The 20,367-nt window shown below is 50.0% G+C and overlaps 1 protein-coding gene across 25 annotated transcripts in view; it reads left to right on the top strand.

Moving 5' to 3' along the window:
* Nucleotides 1-20,086, top strand: part of MTOR (mechanistic target of rapamycin kinase) — a 95,961-nt gene extending 75,875 nt beyond the window's left edge. For 15 of the 25 annotated variants that reach the window (XM_069742248.1, XM_069742255.1, XM_069742259.1 and 12 more), the window contains 15 exons: nucleotides 60-242; nucleotides 376-510; nucleotides 593-767; nucleotides 1,639-1,774; nucleotides 1,864-2,011; nucleotides 2,100-2,222; nucleotides 2,454-2,536; nucleotides 2,653-2,725; nucleotides 4,863-4,937; nucleotides 5,385-5,520; nucleotides 12,904-12,969; nucleotides 15,997-16,077; nucleotides 16,644-16,724; nucleotides 18,007-18,112; nucleotides 18,755-20,086. In XM_069742248.1, coding sequence (XP_069598349.1) covers nucleotides 60-242; nucleotides 376-510; nucleotides 593-767; nucleotides 1,639-1,774; nucleotides 1,864-2,011; nucleotides 2,100-2,222; nucleotides 2,454-2,536; nucleotides 2,653-2,725; nucleotides 4,863-4,937; nucleotides 5,385-5,520; nucleotides 12,904-12,969; nucleotides 15,997-16,077; nucleotides 16,644-16,724; nucleotides 18,007-18,112; nucleotides 18,755-18,770 — 1,617 coding nt within the window. In that variant the 3' untranslated portion in view covers nucleotides 18,771-20,086. The remainder of the gene's footprint in view (nucleotides 1-59; nucleotides 243-375; nucleotides 511-592; nucleotides 768-1,638; nucleotides 1,775-1,863; nucleotides 2,012-2,099; nucleotides 2,223-2,453; nucleotides 2,537-2,652; nucleotides 2,726-4,862; nucleotides 4,938-5,384; nucleotides 5,521-12,903; nucleotides 12,970-15,996; nucleotides 16,078-16,643; nucleotides 16,725-18,006; nucleotides 18,113-18,754) is intronic. The other 10 variants (XM_069742263.1, XM_069742265.1, XM_069742266.1 and 7 more) reach the window with 1 other exon arrangement.
* Nucleotides 20,087-20,367: the final 281 nt, after the last annotated feature.

The following is a 20,367-nucleotide window of genomic DNA, read 5'->3' as shown; positions in this document are numbered from 1 at the left end:
GGACCCGGCGCTGTGCCTTCACCCCTCACCCTCTTTTGTGCTTTCTTTCCTTTCCCCAGGTGAGCGAGGAGCTGATCAGAGTGGCCATACTCTGGCATGAGATGTGGCACGAGGGTCTGGAGGAAGCATCTCGCCTGTACTTTGGAGAGAGGAACGTGAAGGGCATGTTCGCCGTGCTGGATCCCCTCCATGCCATGATGGAGCGGGGACCTCAGACGCTGAAGGAGACGTCTTTTAATCAGGTGCGGTGGTCGTCCTTGTCGTTGTCTTGTCGAACGTCTCATCTCCGATTAGTCATAGGAGGGAGATTGAGAAGTGAAAAATGTTAGTCGTGAGGATTCGGGCCCTAACTTGTCTGACATCGTGTCCCCTCAGGCTTACGGCAGAGATCTGATGGAGGCCCAGGACTGGTGCCGGAAGTACATGAAGTCTGGAAACGTGAAGGACCTGACCCAGGCCTGGGACCTGTACTACCACGTCTTCAGACGCATCTCCAAGCAGCTGCCCCAGGTAGGTGGCCGCCCGTCGCCTGCTCCTCAGCCGTCTCCTCCTCTTCGTAGTGTTTGGGACTCTATCGTCTCCTGTGTTTCAGCTCACATCCCTGGAGCTCCAGTACGTGTCTCCCAAACTGCTGATGTGCCGAGACCTGGAATTGGCGGTGCCAGGAACCTACGACCCCAACCAGCCGATAATACGCATCCAGTCCATCGCTCCGTCTCTTCAGGTCATCACCTCCAAGCAGAGGCCGCGGAAGCTGACACTGATGGGTGCGTCACCGTAACGGCTCGCTGACTTTGGTCTGTGTCTGGTGTTGAAGGACCGTGATATTAGAGAGAACGTGGCTGAGTTGCAATACTCCGCACAACCTGTAGACAAGTGTGGCGCTGTTTCTGGCAGAAAACATGCTTTTATAATCAGGCGAACAGATCTGGGGTCCTGACGTGCAGCTTTTATCGGGGGCTGTCAGACCGCTCAGCGCAGACTTATCTCCTGGTTTGTGACTTGAGGTGGCCGTACAGCGGAGAGCAGTTATTCCGGTGACCGCTGTCCTTCCGGCCCCTCTATACACATGCACGTTCGGCTAAGCGTCCATGTGTCCTCCGTGGGGTCAGCCGCTGCCACACATCTCTGGTGCTGACTTGTGTCTATGGGGAATGAATGTTTGGCCAGGGTGGTCATCTCCATCACAGAATTCACTGATGGATTCTTAGTTAAACATCGACTCAACCTGATGATTTTAGGGGGGCCCCCCGACCATCTGGTGTGTATGGGGGGCCACAGATCCGTCCCCAGCAGATGATGTTGGGAAAGAAGGCTTGGGAGGTGGAATTTCATCACCCGATCTTTTTTTTTTTTTTTTGTTACAAAGCCCCTGACAGACACTGTTACTCACAACACTTTGCACACAAGAGCCCATGTGAATGGGGGAGTGCCGGCCGCCATCTTGTGTGTGGCAGCTGCAGTCACTGACTGTAAACTGAAGAATTCTGAATGCAGCTCCTGGGAGAAATTGAGACTAAGACTTTTATTAGTACGAGGTTTATGTATATTTTAACGGGGGGTTCACATACTTGTCAAAACGAAAACTAGATGGTGGGGTTCCTGCCGTTAGTGATGATAACGTGTTCGCCCTCACAGGAAGCAATGGGCACGAGTTCATGTTTCTGCTGAAAGGACACGAGGATCTGCGGCAGGACGAGCGGGTGATGCAGCTCTTCGGACTGGTCAACACACTTCTTGCCAACGACCCAGCGTCTCTGCGCAAAAACCTGAGGTATGGCTGCGATATCATCCCGCGATGTCCGCCCGCACCATGCGCTGTACGGTGATGGAATCAGACTTTTCCTCCTCTGTTCCCGGCAGTATTCAGAGATACGCGGTCATCCCTCTGTCCACCAACTCCGGGCTGATCGGATGGGTCCCTCACTGCGACACACTACACGCTCTAATACGAGACTACCGCGAGAAGAAGAAGATCCTCCTGAACATCGAGCATCGCATCATGCTGCGGGTAAGCGGCAGCTGAGGACCTCACTAAGGACCCCAAACATCGTGTGAGAACGGCAGAGCTTTTAACCCCTTCCTTTCTTGGGTTGTAGATGGCTCCGGATTACGACCACCTCACCCTCATGCAGAAGGTGGAGGTGTTCGAGCACGCTGTGAATAACACCGCCGGGGACGATCTGGCCAGGCTGCTGTGGCTGAAGAGTCCGAGTTCAGAGGTAGGAGACCCTTGGTTATTTTCATATACCCCCCTCCCTTTAAAAGAATCAGAGTTGGCTCTGATCTCTGGGGTCCGGGCTCTGGAGCGGTGGTGGGCACTCTTGATCTTCCTCCATCTTTGCAGATTCCCCAATGATCAGCACAGTGTCCCCGCCGCCATATTTGCTGCCATCATCGGACGCTTTCTGTAGGCAGCGCCATGTAAATGCTGCTTTAACTTTTTCTTCCAGGTCTGGTTTGACAGAAGAACGAACTACACTCGGTCTCTGGCAGTGATGTCTATGGTCGGGTACATCCTCGGTCTGGGTGACAGGTACGTTGTGTGGATAGATAGAGAGATAGATGGATAGATACATTAGATAGATAGATAGATAGTGTCCGGGATATCAGAGGAGGGGACCGTTCCTGATTCCTGTCATTTCCACGCAGACATCCCTCTAACTTGATGCTGGATCGACTCAGCGGGAAAATCCTTCACATAGACTTCGGAGACTGCTTTGAGGTAATTCTTGTACTATTGTCCATACATTATAGTTGCCCCTTCTGCGCTTTTATACATTATAGTTGCACCTTCTGGACTTTCATACATTATAGTGGCCCCTTCTGGGCTTTCTTACATTTTAGTGGCCCCTTCTGGGCTTTTATACATTATAGTGGCCCCTTCTGGGCTTTTATACATTATAGTGGCCCCTTCTGGGCTTTCATACGTTATAGTGCCCCCTTCTGGGCTTTCTTACATTTTAGTGGCCCCTTCTGGGCTTTTATACATTATAGTGGCCCCTTCTGGGCTTTCATACGTTATAGTGCCCCCTTCTGGGCTTTCTTACATTTTAGTGGCCCCTTCTGGGCTTTTATACATTATAGTGCCCCCTTCTGGACTTTCATACATTATAGTGGCCCCTTCTGGGCTTTCATACGTTATAGTGGCCCCTTCTGGGCTTTCATACGTTATAGTGGCCCCTTCTGGGCTTTTATACATTATAGTGGCCCCTTCTGGGCTTTTATACATTATAGTGGCCACTTCTCGGCTTTTGTATACTATAGTGCCCCCTTCTGGGCTTTCATACATTATAGTTGCACCTTCTGGGCTTTCATACATTATAGTGGCCCCTTCTGGGCTTTCTTACATTTTAGTGGCCCCTTCTGGGCTTTTATACATTTTAGTGGCCCCTTCTGGGCTTTTATACATTATAGTGGCCCCTTCTGGGCTTTTATACATTATAGTGGCCCCTTCTGGGCTTTCTTACATTTTAGTGGCCCCTTCTGGGCTTTCATACATTATAGTGGCCCCTTCTGGCTTTTATACATTATAGTGGCCCCTTCTGGGCTTTTATACATTATAGTGGCCCCTTCTGGGCTTTCTTACATTTTAGTGGCCCCTTCTGGGCTTTCATACACTATAGTGGCCCCTTCTGGCTTTCATACATTATAGTGGCCCCTTCTGGCTTTCATACATTATAGTGGCCCCTTCTGGCTTTCATACATTATAGTGGCCCCTTCTGGGCTTTTATACATTATAGTGGCCCCTTCTGGGCTTTCATACATTATAGTGGCCCCTTCTGGGCTTTTATACGTTATAGTGGCCCCTTCTGGGCTTTCATACATTTTAGTGGCCCCTTCTGGACTTTCATACATTATAGTGGCCCCTTCTGGGCTTTCATACATTATAGTGGCCCCTTCTGGGCTTTCATACATTATAGTGGCCCCTTCTGGACTTTCATACATTATAGTGGCCCCTTCTGGGCTTTTATACATTATAGTGGCCCCTTCTGGGCTTTCATACATTATAGTGGCCCCTTCTGGGCTTTCATACATTATAGTGGCCCCTTCTGGGCTTTTATACGTTATAGTGGCCCCTTCTGGGCTTTCATACATTTTAGTGGCCCCTTCTGGACTTTCATACATTATAGTGGCCCCTTCTGGGCTTTCATACATTATAGTGGCCCCTTCTGGGCTTTCATACATTATAGTGGCCCCTTCTGGGCTTTCATACATTATAGTGGCCCCTTCTGGGCTTTTATACATTATAGTGGCCCCTTCTGGGCTTTCATACATTATAGTGGCCCCTTCTGGGCTTTTATACATTATAGTGGCCCCTTCTGGGCTTTCATACATTATAGTGGCCCCTTCTGGACTTTCATACATTATAGTGGCCCCTTCTGGACTTTCATACATTTTAGTGGCCCCTTCTGGGCTTTCATACGTTATAGTGGCCCTTTCTGGGCTTTCATACGTTATAGTGGCCCCTTCTGGACTTTCATACGTTATAGTGGCCCCTTCTGGGCTTTCATACGTTATAGTGGCCCCTTCTGGGCTTTCATACATTATAGTGGCCCTTTCTAGGCTTTCTGCGACGGTCATACACATCCTGACTCGCCCCATGCACGAGTGCTCGGTCCTGTCCAACATTCACGATTCTCTATGGAGAGAGTGGAGTACGCCGGTGACGGACACCTCTGGCCGCTCCAGATAATTCTAGGGACAACAAGGGTCGGTCAGCTGTGACGCTGCTGCAAATGCCAGGAGCTCCACATCCTGCGAGGACGCAGCAGCGGCTCTCATCACCCGTCCCTCCGCAGATGGGAAAAGGAAGAAGGATTTACTCATATTTAGCGTTTTTTTTTTTTTTTTTTTTGAAGGTGGCCATGACCCGGGAGAAGTTCCCAGAGAAGATCCCATTCAGGTTAACAAGAATGCTGACCAATGCTATGGAGGCGAGTACAGAGGACACGGAGAATCCGCAGATCCATCTATCCTTCTATCTATCATCTACTATCTATATTATCTATTTATCATCTATCCTTCTATCTATTATCTATCTACTATCTATTATCTATCTTATCTATCTACTATCTATTAATCTATATTTATTATCTATCATCTATTAATCTATCGATCACCTATTATCTAGCTATTATCTATATTTTCTATATATTCTCGATCTATCATCTATCTATTATCTATCATAACTATTTATCATCTATATATTATCTATATCTATTATCTCTATTTTCTATATATTCTCATCTATCACATATGTATCTCTCTATTATCTGTCTATTATCTCTATTTTCTATATATTCTCATCTATCACATATGTATCTATTATCTGTCTTTCCTTGTATCTCTCAGCATCTTCCTTCTCCGCTTTCTGTCCGCAGGTCACCGGCCTTGATGGTAATTACCGGATTACCTGCCACACAGTGATGGAGGTGTTACGTGAGCACAAGGACAGCGTCATGGCCGTGCTGGAGGCTTTTGTATATGACCCTCTTCTCAATTGGAGACTTATGGACAGTAAGTATCAGCCGGGTCCCCAGATGCCGCTCCTCACCTCCATACACATCCCGGACCCCCAGTCTGTCCGGTCACTTACTCCTAGTTGTGCGGCCGGGATATTGAGTGATCGCTGTATAATAAGAGCGTAGACCCGGACCGCCCTGATCACAGCCCTGGTTATTGCATGTACCACCCCGAGTGTCCGCGTAGTAGACATTGCCGGGTCAGTCTCCTGGGCCTCCGTATACAGTACAGGCTGCACATAGAGGTATACAGGAGAAGCCATGTCTGTAAGATGCTGATTCCGGGGTCTCCCTGTGTTACACTGCTCTCTGTGACGCCTCCTGGAATTCTGTGGATAGTTTGGAATTGGGTGTTCCCAGTGTGCACGCCGTCCCTGCGATGGGTGACGCTGTCCGATCATCGGGCTGTCACCAGGACGGGCAGTCAGTTTATTCATACATTTTCAGGAGGAATGGCACAATGCAGAGGGGGGTGTACTCATTTAGTTGGTCACACAGGTCAGGAGTGATGATGTATCTATGTTCAGCAAATCTACATACTGCAGTCACTCAATGCAAAAGTGCAGGAAAAGCCGCAAAGAAAATAATAGAGAATTGCTGCAATTTTCCTGTGATTTTTGCAAGATGTGAACACTGCCTCAGACGGTTTCCCACTTACGTTCTCTAACGAATCCTCGTGGTTCACAGGAACCTTTATTGTTTCCTTCCAGTGAATAACACCCGTCCTGTCATCTGCCTGTATGTGTTGGTCTAGCTATCTATTATCTATCATCTATTATCATCTGTCTATTATCTATCATCTATTATCTATCATCTATTATCATCTGTCTATTATCATCTGTGTATGATCTATTATCATCTGTCTATTATCTATCGTCTATTATCTATCATTATCTGTTATCAATTATCTATTATCTGTCTTTTTATCATCTATTATCTATCTGTAATCTATATATCTATTATCAATCATTATCTATTATCATCTGTCTATTATCATCTGTATTATCATCTGTCTGATCTATTATCTGTCTATGATCTGTTATCATCTGTCTATTATCTCACAGGGGAACAATTTGAAAAACATTTTCTGTTGAGTTAGGTTTTTGAGCTGATTTATACTAAGATTGCCATGCTGATTCCAAAAATGTAGTCAGTTTTTTTCTAGCACGTCAAGTTTTTCCTCCACAACTTTCCTGCCAGAGAAGCAGAATTGCACTGATATCTGTAATAAGACTTGTTATCTGATTACACTTCGACTCATATAGAGCTACGTGGCAACTTGTAAGAGTAGTCACAACTTTGTCATGCCTATTTCTTATATATTTCATTTTTTGTTCATATTTGTACTATTTAAAAAAAAACAAAAAACACTTTTTAGGTACAGTAGTTTACATAGTTTTGAGAAGACAAAAATCCTATAGTTCAAAAACTTGACGTGATAGAGAAAAACTGAGATCATTTCTGGATTCAGCATCCAAAAATTAATTAAGAACAGTTGTCTGACCTAACTCTTAAAAAATTGTGTTCCCCAGTGTTATTTATCATCTGTCTATTATCTAGCTATTATCTATCTATCGTCTATTATCAATCATTATCTATTATCTATCTGTTATCTATCATCTATCTAGCTATCTATTAATTATCTATTTGTCTATTTATATGTATATCATCTATTATCAATCATTATCTGTCTGTTATCTATCTATTTATTTATTATCTATCTTATCAATCATTATCTATTACCTATCTATTATCATCTGTCTATTATCTATTATCTGTCTATTTATTATTTATTATCATCTGTCTATTATCTAGCTATCTATCGTCTATTATCAATCATTATCTATTTGTCTATCTGTTATCTATTACCTATCTATTATCATCTCTCTCTCTTATCTATCATCTATTATCAATCATTCTCTATTATGTCTATTTTCTGTTATCTATTGTCTATCTATTATCTATGTATGTTATCTATCTTTATCTATCTCTGTCATCTATCATCCACCAGTCTTTGTCTTATTTCCGTGTATCGATCTATCCCGTCCGTACTATTTGGGGACATCGGACCTCGGTGGTCTCTTCCCCTCCCGGGTGCATATTTTCCACCGCCTGACGCTGCTTTTGGACACACATTCTTGCAGACGACTTCTCCTTTGTGGTCCCTCCACCTCCATGATCTGCTTTGGATCATCCCATGTGTCCCCCGTGCCCACAGAGGAGAAGATTGGCTTATTGTTACCTATTGTTACCCCGCTCCTGTGTGCCCCCCGATAAACTGTGTAAAAAAAAAAAAAAGTCTTTCTCCTTCGCCTCATTGGGGGACACAGGACCATGGGTTATGCTGCTGTCACTAGGAGGCTGACACTAAGCTGAGACAAAAAAAGGTTAGCTCCTCCCCTGCAGTATACACCCTCATACTGGCTTCCAGACACCCAGTTCAAGCTTAGTTCTGTAGGAGGCACACTGATTTTTAATCTCTCGGATTTTTTCTTTTTAATCTATTCCGGACGAAGGGGGCGACGGATTCTTTCAAGGTCCGATCTCCCCCGAACCAACAACAGGCGAGCACGGGAGTTTCACCTCACCGTATCCTCTCCTGCGACGTGGGAGCCACTGCCTGAGCTGACCTTTTTTTGGGCGACGGTTTTTTTCCCTAAAAGGGCGCCGATCTCCCCGCTCTATACAGACGGTGTTTTACCTCCAGTATCCTCCTCTGCAGCCAGGCCTTTTTATTGCCGGACATCTGCCCTGTCCACCAGGTTCTACCCTCGGCTGTACAGTGGCTCTATCCCCGTGGCGTCCGTGCAGACCACACTGCATCACCAATGTTCTGTGTGACTCAGGTGGTGGACTGTTCCTCTCCACCCCCCTGTCTGGGGCTGGTGGATGGAGGCTTCCCAACCCCTGCACCGTCCCAGCCATCCTAAGGCTCCTCTCACCTCCTCGGGGTAAGTGTCTCGTGGGGGATGGGGGGGTCGCCGGCGGTCCGGATGGCTCCTCCTAACATGGCACATTGGGGGCTGTAGCGCAGTATCTGTGGGCTGAAGCGTCGGCACTTTGCGGCCGCGCGCCGGGCCGAGGCCGCAAATTTAGCCCCCGGCTTCGGCCTAGCCGCTGGTCGCTACCGATAGGCTCCGCCCACTCCTGCGCATCATCGGCGGCGCCGCCCCCCGGTCCCTGGCGCTTCTCGCAGCCGCCGAGATCTCTCTCCTGATTTCGGCGGCCATCTTGGTCCTCACTACACGCCGCAGCTCAGCTCTGCCGCATCTCAGTGTCACAGCGCCCACGTGCAGCCAGTTTCCTATCTCAGGCTTCACAGTCCGGCTTCCCAGGACAGCGGGACACAGGACCGGGGTAAGGAGACATCGTCACCTTCTCCTCTGCAGCGTCGCCCTCTGCTTCCCAGGCCAGTTTATAGCCCCTGTGGGTTCTTTTGCATTAGAATCATGTCGCAGTCTAGGTCTAAAAAATCCTCTAAGGTGCATACGACCTTTTTTTCTGCGTGTACCACCTGCCAGGCCCCACTTCCTAGGCCTCAAAGTTCTCCCCTCTGCTCTGCCTGCGATGCTCCATGTGCCCAGGAGCCCTCCACCGCCACCGACTCTGGCGTACCTAGTCCCCCCCCGTGTGTCGCTTCACTCTCGCAGTTTTTCCCCTCTCGTCTTCCCAGTTCGGCAGCTCAGTCTCGCGCTCTTCTTTGCGCCATTCACGCTCTCCGCCAGAGCGGGGTCATTGTTCCGGTCCCGGAACACGAGAGGTTCAAAGGTTTCTACTCAAACCTCTTCGTCGTGCCAAAGAAGGACGGAAAGGTGCGACCCATTTTGGATCTCAAACTCCTGAACAAGTGCGTAAGAGTCCGGCACTTCAGGATGGAATCCCTCAGATCGGTCATCTCTTCGATGGAAAGAGGGGAATTCTTGGCCTCGATAGACATCAAGGATGCCTATCTTCACATCCCGATTTTCCCACCTCATCAAAGGTTCCTCCGCTTTGCCGTTATGGAGGACCACTTCCAGTTCACGGCCTTACCCTTCGGTCTTGCCACGGCGCCCAGGGTATTCACCAAGGTCATGGCGGCTGTCATGGCCATCCTTCATTCTCCAGGAGTCGTCGTGTTACCTTACTTAGACGATCTCCTCATAAAGGGCCCATCTTTCCAAGCCTGCGAGTCAAGCGTCCACATTACCCTGGATTCTCTTTCGCGCCTGGGCTGGCTGATCAACTGGGACAAGTCCTCTCCCGTTCCTGCCCTTTGGATCTCCTTTCTGGGAATGATCCTGGACACTTCAAGGGGGCTGGTCTTGCTTCCCCGGTCCAAGGCCCAAGCGCTTCATCAGGGAGCCCGAGCGCTATGCCATCCTCGTCCGCGAACCATTCGTTTCGCCATGAAGATCCTGGGGAAGATGGTTGCAGCAATCGAAGCGGTTCCCTTTGCTCAACTACATCTCCGTCCCTTGCAACAGGCTCTGCTGGACAACTGGGACAGGAGTCTCTCATCTCTCGACCGTCCTTGCCCCCTGTCCCCGCGGGTCAGACAATCTCTCGTATGGTGGACCCTGGGCTCGTCTCTTCTCCAGGGGAAGTCATTCCTCCCGATCCGCTGGTTAGTGGTAACTACCGATGCCAGTCTTCTTGGCTGGGGGGCGGTGTTTCTTCACCACTCTGCCCAGGGCCGTTGGACAGTTCGGGAATCCAGACTCCCCATCAACATCCTGGAGATTCGCGCTATCAGACTTGCTCTGAGTCGCTTTCACGCCCTGCTCGCGGGTCACCCAGTACGAGTCCAATCGGACAACGTCACGGCGGTGGCTTACATCAACCACCAGGGGGGTACCCGCAGCAGGGCGGCGATGCAGGAAGTCTCCCTCATCCTTCGTTGGGCCGAAACCAACCATTCCATCATCTCTGCGGTGCACATTCCGGGAGTCGAGAACTGGGCGGCGGACTTCCTGAGCCGCCAGGGCCTTGCCTCGGGGGAGTGGGAACTCCACCCAGAGGTTTTTCACCAGATCTGTCTTCGCTGGGGGACCCCGGACGTGGATCTGATGGCGTCCAGATTGAACACCAAAGTCCACAACTTCATTGCTCGATCTCGGGATCCCCAGGCCATAGGAGTGGACGCGCTGATTTCTCCGTGGCATCAATTTCAGCTCCCATACGTGTTCCCTCCCCTTCCCTTACTGCCGAAGGTGATCCGAAAGATCAAGACGGAGGGAGTTCCAGTCATCCTGGTCGCCCCAGACTGGCCTCGTCGCACTTGGTACGCGGAGCTCGTTCAGCTCGTAGCCGACGTTCCCTTGCGGTTGCCAGACCGCCCAGACCTACTTCGCCAAGGTCCGATTTGCCACCAGAGCTCAGGGGCCCTACGTTTAACGGCGTGGCTGTTGAAACCTGGATTCTAACTCGTGCCGGTTTCTCTCAGCAGGTCATCCCCACCATGTTAAGCGCTTGCAAGGCGTCTTCCGCCTCCATCTACCACCGCGTCTGGAAATCCTTCTTCTCATGGTGCAGGCTCCGGGGTCACCCTCCGCTCGTTTTCTCTATCCCTTGCATCTTGAATTTCCTTCAGGCTGGTCTGGATTCCGGTTTGGCCCTGAGTTCCCTCAAGGGTCAGATCTCAGCGTTATCCGTGCTTTTCCAGCGTAGGATCGCCACCAACCTTCAGGTCAAGACCTTCATTCAGGGAGTCTCCCATGTGGTTCCCCCCTACAGGATGCCGTTAGAGACCTGGGATCTCAACTTGGTCCTGGGGGTTCTTCATGAACCTCCGTTCGAACCCCTTCAGGACGTCCCGCTCTCTGTTCTCTCTTGGAAGGTTGCCTTCCTGGTAGCGGTGACGTCCATCAGAAGGGTTTCAGAGCTCGCCGCTTTATCCTGCCGGGCTCCTTTCCTTGCCTTTCATCAGGACAAGGTAGTCCTACGTCCTTCTCCGGCGTTTCTTCTGAAGGTGGTCTCTTCTTTCCACCTCAATGAGGACATCATTCTTCCCTCCTTTTGCCCGCAGCCCAAACATAGGGTCGAGAAGGCTCTCCATACTCTGGACGTGGTAAGGGCCCTCAGGAGGTACATTTCCAGAACGGCTCACTTCAGAAAATCGGACGCCCTTTTCGTGCTCCCGGAGGGTCACAGAAAGGGTTTGGCTGCGTCTAAATCCACGATAGCCAGATGGATCCGATCTGCTATCCAGGAATCCTATCGGGTCAGGGGCAGTCCTATCCCGGCGGGGATTAGAGTTCACTCCACTCGGTCGATGGGTGCTTCCTGGGCCATCCGGCACCAGGCAACAGCGGAGCAGGTTTGCAAGGCCGCAACGTGGTCCAGCCTGCATACTTTCACAAAGCATTACAATGTTCACATCCAATCCTCTGCGGACGCGGCCCTTGGCAGACGTATCCTGCAGGCGGCCGTTGCGCATTTGTAGTCAGATGGTACACGGAGTTATTTGGTTGTATTGTTTCCCTCCCAGGGACTGCTTTGGGACGTCCCATGGTCCTGTGTCCCCCAATGAGGCGAAGGAGAAATAGGGATTTTTGTGTTACTCACCGTAAAATCCTTTTCTCCGAGCCACTCATTGGGGGACACAGCACCCACCCTGGTAGCCTTTCGGCTCGTGATCTTGTTTTTTGATCTTGACTGTTTGTTTGACATGTTATATTCTAATGTTAATTGTTATATTGTTACTATCCTACTGCTTTTGCACTGAACTGGGTGTCTGGAAGCCAGTACGAGGGTGTATACTGCAGGGGAGGAGCTAACCTTTTTTTGTCTCAGCTTAGTGTCAGCCTCCTGACAGCAGCATAACCCATGGTCCTGTGTCCCCCAATGAGTGGCTCGGAGAAAAGGATTTTACGGTGAGTACACACAAAAATCCCTATTTTAGTCATAAGTAACAAAAAGCCAGTGAAGAATCTCCCACCGCTGCGTCCATCAGCCCTCGCTGTTCTCCCATCAGGGGTCATCACACTTGTACGGGGGCCATTGTGACCGTCATTGGGGGGGCGGCGCTGTGGCTGTCACGTGGGGTAACCCATTGCCCGCTCATATTTCTGTCGCGTCTCTGTACGTCTCATACCTGCCTGTCTATAAATAACAATATATAAAACAATGAAGGTTCCTACTGAGGGACAGCAAGCAGAGATCTTGGAAACCGTGATTAGTGGACACAGAAGCCTCAGTCTTTTTTTGTGATCGGGGGGTGCAGCCTCGCACCGTCGCGTTTCACCTCGGCCTCCTTCACATTGATCACTGCTGATCGCCCCGGACCCTAAATAATTGCTCTTCTCGATGCTTTCTTTAGATGTATCCATGCTGCATGATATCAGGCTCCGCTGCTCTCCCAGCCTCTCACCATTTCTATATAATAATCTTTTCACAGCCAATATAAAAGCCACCAAACGCTCTCGTACACGGACAGACTCGTACTCGGCCGGACAGTCTGTGGGTGAGTGTGACAAGACTAACAATTAAGGCAGAGCCGAGCTCTTCGTAAATCATTAACACGTGTGAACGCAGGAAACCTTAGGATATATGGTCAGGGGTAAGTGGAAAGCGAGGGGGGAGATGCGGCTGCAGCTTTCCCCTGTGTGTGTGAGACTGCATGCTGCGAGAGGGGAGAAGGAGCAGCGGAGCTCGGAGCCGGCAGCGGAGCGCAGCGTTCACATCCCATAAGAAGGCGAAACGCGATCGGAGACTGGGGGGAAATTACATCAAACCCAAATGTCAGACGGAGGACAAGAAAGATCCAGCTTTAATAAGATCACAGAGTGAATAAGATCACAGAGTGTCTCCCTGCTGGATCAACTGTGGGAAAGTGATTTCCCTGCAGTGCTCCCGCAGGATAGATGAAGTATTACACCGCGTCCATATCAGTGGGTCTCCTGTGTAACACAGGAGTGGGAGAGACTCTTTATTTGGCTGATGAAGAGTGAATATCGGAACCATCTCGTGTGCTGCGATGAGGAGGTCCTTGATAACCCTTTCAAGCCCGAGACCTGAGCTCTTCTCCTCATTCTTAAAGGTGGCACTGTGTTTTGTTTTTTTCTTTTCCTCTCTCGCCCCCCAGATGTAAAATAGTCCCAGACGCTGCGGGATAATAAGAGTTTTGGGAATGTAGAAAACCCCTCTACATGGAGCCCGTCGGGAAGGACGACTTTACTTCTGAAACTACTGGTTGTGCCGGTCCCATCAGTGCACTGGGGGCGTGCCGATGCACTCAGTGTATGAACACACCCCTAATGCACTTCCAGGGTGATTTACTTGTGACTTTAACGCTTGTTTATCTGGAGCGGACACATCGGATTACTACATGACAGGTCAGGTTGTAGTACGACCTATACAGCGTTCAGTAATAAAATCCTCATGACGGCTCCTTACAATGCATTCACACCCCGTAGCGGATGACGGGCTGCACGCGGTGATAATTTCTCCTTGCCGGTCAGTGTCGGGATTCAGCCATGTATATCTATGGCACGTAGCCTGATTAATGCGGTGTCCTCACATCCCGGGTTCATGCCGGATGATGGCCTCGGGGCCATGGTGTTCGTCAGCTGTGTTCTGCGTTACGGGCCCCGGCACAACGTGCGTTCGCCGGTCGTAGCCGTCAGCAATCAGGAAAACCTAAACAGCAGTAATTGTACCGTGATGTGTAAATCCTGCCGATCCCTGTAACATAATAACCGCCATGCCATGCCAACGCTTCACAATGCACAAAACGTGGCACGATGGCAGTCCAGCAGCTGAAAAACAAGGATTGTGTTTCCATGCTGAGGAGCCCCAAACATGTCCCCCGATGTCTGACTACAGTTCTCTCGACAGAATGCAGAATTCTTAGTGTCCGTCCTTCACAGCATTGCAGCAAATGGTTTTACCGTTACCTTGGTGACACAAGAGTCCCACATAGGAGCTGAAGACCTAAAAACGGGATTTTTACACCCTGTAGATACTTTGTCTGCAGTGGTGGATTTGGGTGGCACCAGGAAGGGCCGAGGACTCGGTTACATTCTGCAGGACGACATGTGAAAATTTATTCATTTTACCATATAACGTCCCGAAAATGGGAAAAATCCCAAGCGCGGTAAAAATGGAAAAAAGAAAAAAATAATACCAAAACATTGCACCCGGTCGTGATTCTTCGGTGACTCCAAAAATCTACAGTTTGGGGTTATTTTTATGTAGAGAAAAAAAATGAAATTTTATAAAAGCAAAAAAACCTTGTCTTTTTCTGCGAGAGGGAGCGCTTTTATGATGTTTGTTGCTGGACTTTGTGTTTTGTGCGCGGAGAATGTTTTTGGGGGAAGTGCAGCCAACGGAAAATGTTAATTCTGGCGTTGCAGGGTTTTTTTTTTTTGCGTTTAATTTATGGCTTAAATTGTTCTCTATTTTGATAGCTCAGGTTTTTTATTTTTTTGATACGATGACATCAAATATGTTTTACATTTTTTAAATTTTTTTACTTTTTTTTTACTTGTATATTTTTCTTTTTTTTTTTTCACCATTTTCTTTTCTTAAGCGATTTGACCTTTGTAGCGTGTTGCAGGATATAGTGAGGTCGCGGTTCTCTCGGCCTCACAGGAGGACTAACGTGGCCGTCAGCCGCAGTAATGACCCATCCGTCTTTTGCCCCTGCAATGACGCCATTTAAATGTGATCAGATCTCCGGTCGCTGCCGTTAACGGCAGGCATCGAGTATAACGCCGCCTTCGTCTGCCTGCTGTGAAGCAGCCGCAGCTCCATGCTTTTCCTTTGCGGACTATATAAAATGTCTGTCATGCGGGACCACGATATCGATGATCTGTCCTACGCTCGGACATCCGGCATGGTCGCACATGGGCGAGTCCTGTGGCCTCTCATGTACACGGAGCCGCAAACCACAGCACCACACTCCGTCTAGTGGCCATTTTCAGTACTGCAGCTCCTAGTGTGATTGTGATCGGAGCTGCAGTACCGAGACCGGCCACTACACAATGTTTGGTGGCCCTCTTAACACTTATGACGGCCACCACGGGAGCTGATCAGTGGGGGGTTTCAGGTTTTGAAGCCCACGGTCTGATACCTATGACCTATCCTATGTGTCCGAATTCACATACAAACCCTTTTATTGGCGATTTTACATATGTGCACACTCACCTGTCCACCCCCAAACTGGGACCCCTTTATTGTCTACTGGGTCTCACATTCAGGGTCGGAGACTTTTGACACAACCATGTACGACATGTGCGCCTGCTCCTTGAGTCCTGTGTATCACTGCGGCTCCCCAGCAATGCCTGCCGATAACCACTGCGGCCCCCTAAGCTGCCCAATTGTCCATCCCCCTCCGTCGGTCTCGCTGGATACACTCTAATGACAAAATTGAGAAAGTGAATTATTTGCCTTTTGCGTTCTGTCACATGTAGTAGCGCACAGTAACGACACCTCAGCTCTGACAAGTTAATGTCTTTTCTTAATGCCACCATCTTTGTGCTTTCCTTAGAAATGCTGGAGACTGTGGATCTCGGGGAGACCGCTCATAAGAAGCCTGGAAGTACCGTGCCCGAGTCCATACACACATACAGTAAGTGCCGGGGAGAGGTGAACGTGGAGCACAGCAGCTCAGGGAGGGCACGGTGCGCGTCTGCCGCCGAACCCTGCGCCGTGGTGCGCGTCTGCCGCCGAACCCTGCGCCGTGGTGCGCGTCTGCCGCCGAACCCTGCGCCGTGGTGCGCGTCTGCCGCCGAACCCTGCGCCGTGGTGCGCGTCTGCCGCCGAACCCTGCGCCGTGGTGCGCGTCTGCCGCCGAACCCTGCGCCGTGGTGCGCGTCTGCCGCCGAACCCTGCGCCGTGGTGCGCGTCTGCCGCCGAACCCTGCGCCGTGGTGCGCGTCTGCCGCCGAACCCTGCGCCGTGGTGCGCGCTTCCACTGTTCATACCTGCAGGATCCACACCAATGTTTTTCATACTCCCAAAAAAGCAGACGTCCCCGGATGAGTCCTCTATACCCCCAGTCACTAATAACTACAGCGAGTCACACAGAAGCGGTCAGTGAGCGGATAAAGGAAGCGCTGTTCTGACTCACAATCTGCGGCCACGACGCGTCCGATGCTTTGTGCTTCGTAGTTAACATGTTCTCGTTTCCTCGCAGTTGGTGACGGCGTCGTGCAGCCTGAAGCCCTGAATAAGAAAGCCATCCAGATCATCAACAGGGTCCGAGACAAGCTGACAGGTAAACACACAGGTCCTACTGATGCCACCTGCAGACATGATGGCTGCCGGCAGTCGGGTCCTACTAATGCCACCTGCAGACATGATGGCGGCCGGGTCCTACTGATGCCACCTGCAGACATGATGGCTGCCGGCAGTCGGGTCCTACTAATGCCACCTGCAGACATGATGGCGGCCGGGTCCTACTGATGCCACCTGCAGACATGATGGCGGCCGGGTCCTACTGATGTCACCTGCAGACATGATGGCTGCCGGCAGTCGGGTCCTACTGATGCCACCTGCAGACATGATGGCGGCCGGGTCCTACTGATGTCGCCTGCAGACATGATGGCTGCCGGCAGTCGGGTCCTACTGATGCCACCTGCAGACATGATGGCGGCCGGGTCCTACTGATGTCGCCTGCAGACATGATGGCGGCCGGGTCCTACTGATGTCACCTGCAGACATGATGGCTGCCGGCAGTCTGGTCCTACTGATGTCACCTGCAGACATGATGGCGGCCGGGTCCTACTGATGTCACCTGCAGACATGATGGCTGCCGGCAGTCTGGTCCTACTGATGTCACCTGCAGACATGATGGCGGCCGGGTCCTACTGATGTCACCTGCAGACATGATGGCTGCCGGCAGTCGGGTCCTACTGATGTCACCTGCAGACATGATGGCTGCCGGCAGTCGGGTCCTACTGATGTCACCTGCAGACATGATGGCGGCCGGGTCCTACTGATGCCACCTGCAGACATGATGGCTGCCGGCAGCCGGGTCCTACTGATGCCACCTGCAGACATGATGGCTGCCGGCAGCCGGGTCCTACTGATGCCACCTGCAGACATGATGGCGGCCGGGTCCTACTGATGCCACCTGCAGACATGATGGCTGCCGACAATCGCTTACATAAGGCGGCTGTTTGCTGCCCTTACCTGTAACACACATGCGCACACAGACCGCCCGAGTGTGCTTATTTCTCGGACCCCTGTGTCCCCTCTGGATTCCTCCATCTTGTTACCACCTGATGATATACACGCTGAATGGTTCTAACAGACAGTTTGACCAACATTAAAGCTTATGGGACACATTAGGGGAGGAATTTTTATTTTTGGTTAAAAATATTTGCTTATCTGCGTTTGCCATCTTCACGCTCCGCATTGCACTGTCCATCAGCGGCTGCAGAATGAGGTAGCAGAGAAACAGTTAGTGAGCTCCTCCCAGCTGATACGTGCGCTATCCCCATAACACAATGATTGCACGGATCGGGGTTTAATACTGATGTGTTTTAATTTCTCAGGACGAGACTTTTTAAACGAAGACACTCTGGACGTAAACACGCAGGTCGAACTATTAATAAAGCAAGCCACGTCTCACGAGAACCTCTGTCAGTGTTATATCGGATGGTAAGTCCCAAAGGACATCGTTTCCTTTTTTTTTTTCCCCTTGATGCCCCAAATTGTGTTGGAGTCCCTGCAGTTCCCACTAGGGGGAGCTCACGGCAGTCGGTGTGCGCTGCATGAATCCTCCTGTAATGAGCTCCCTCTAGTGGTGGATACAAGAAGTCAGGATTTTAGTATCGAGCTCTTAAGAGGACAGTCCACCCTTTCCCGGTCTATAAATCCTAAATGTAAGTAATATTTGCAGTGGGTGTGTATTGTTTCCTTTTTTTTGCGCCCCAAATTGAGTCCTTGCGGTCACCACTAGCAGGAGCTCACTGCATTCAATGTGAGAGAGCTCCCCCTAGTGGTGAATACAAGAAGCCAGGATTTTAGCATTGAGCTCTGAGGACTGTCTACTCTTTCCTGATTCCAAAAATCCCAGAAACAGAACATTAGTAATATTCGCAGTGGGTGTCTATCGCTTTCTTTTTTATACCCAAGATTGAGTCCTTTTGGTCACCACTAGGGGGAGCTCACTGCATTTAATGTGAGAGCTCCCCCTAGTGGTGGATACAAGAAGCCAGGATTTTAGCATTGAGTTCTGAGGATGGCCTGAAAACCCCAGGACTTTAGTAATATTTGATTTTTTTTTCTTCTTCCTTCTAGGTGTCCCTTCTGGTAACAGCTGTTTCCACCTCTCCCTCCTAAGCGCAGATCGGTGGTCCTGGCCGTACGACGCCGGACCCCACTGATCACCAAGTGTATCTTACCTGCGCCCGGCAATGAACTTTGGGCCCCTGAATATAAAGCCCCAGGATGGATTTATGTACTTAAAGGGGATCGCACCAATCATGTTTAGCGCCTGTCAGCCGACCGGACGCAGGAGCCGGTACCCAGCCAAAAATCAAGACCGCTCTGAGCAATTAATTCCAGACATGGGTAGCCGGACGTGACCGACTGTGAAGAATTATGAAGAGATAAATGTGGATGTGACGCCAATCGCATCGGCCAGCGCCGCTCTGGTTATATATTATGTTGGAATTTTTTATAGATTTTATTTTTGTTTTTTTTTTGTGAGTAATGCATGAGGATTTCCAAACTCAGGGCAAACGGGAACGTTGCACGGATTTACCCCTAAAATATGGCGGATGTCCTGAATCACCGGCCCGATATGTAAGGGATCAGAACCGCTGCGTCGACCCCTGCATAACGGGAGTAGCCACGATGAAGGTTAAGGGAATGTCCTCGATTTAATGCCATTTTTTTTTTATGTTGATTCATATTTTTTTTTTAAAAAAAGGGTTGTTGAGGACAAAGCTATCCTCAGTATATGTCCGGAAGTGAATGCAGTACCGAGATCGGCCACTACGCAGCGCACTCCGTATGTTCGGACGCCACGGGAGCTGGGAGCCCCGCACAAATCTAATATTGACCAATCCTAAGGACAGGACGTCCCCGTAGGATGTGATGACGCGTCACTGCTACCGGGGGATCGGACGGAGTGAGAAAAATGTCATTTAAATGGATGGTCCCAAACTTAGGAAAGGTGATAAATCCTAGATCGGCAGCGGCTATACAGCTTGTCCCTCCATCGATGTGGCGCACACTGCTTACAACAGCTGATCGGTGGAGGTGCCAAGTGTGGCCCCCCCAGTGATCTAATTGTGATCCAATCCTCAAGATAGATCGTCCGTATCGAAGTCCTGGACATCCCCTTTAACAAAGAACATGCCCCAAAATACCCTTAAACGCAATGAGGTCGCCTGCAGTGTGGAGCGCCCCCTAATGCAGCGATTCCCCTGATTGCTCCCGTGTCCTGACCTGCAGAGAGGATGGGAAATCCCAGAGAATGAGCTCGCAGTGTAAGGAGTTGCTATACGAGCAGTTGTCTGACCCGTGCGGCAGATCGTGGCATTTATTGCCCCGTGCGGCGGCTCCCCGGCATTGCCCTGGGCATTTTTTTTTCGATTAAACTTCTTAATAAACATTGATCAATTATTCTGTTCTGGAGATGTGGCCTTATTACCACCAGCAGGACTATGCCCCCCCTGCTATAAAGGGGAGGTCTGCTCTGTATAGGTGGGGGGAATGAAGGGGAGGTCTGCTCTGTATAGGTGGGGGGGTATAAAGGGGAGGTCTGCTCTGTATAGGTGGGGGGTATAAAGGGGAGTTCTGCTCTGTATAGGTGGGGGGAATAAAGGGGAGGTCTGCTCTGTATAGGTGGGGGGGAAAAAGGGGAGGTCTGCTCTGTATAGCTGGGGGGAATAATGGGGAGGTCT

Source organism: Ranitomeya imitator, chromosome 10 (assembly GCF_032444005.1).
Source record: "Ranitomeya imitator isolate aRanImi1 chromosome 10, aRanImi1.pri, whole genome shotgun sequence".
In the NCBI taxonomy this organism is placed as follows: Eukaryota; Metazoa; Chordata; class Amphibia; order Anura; family Dendrobatidae; genus Ranitomeya; species Ranitomeya imitator.
This window is presented reverse-complemented; position numbering and strand designations above follow the sequence as displayed.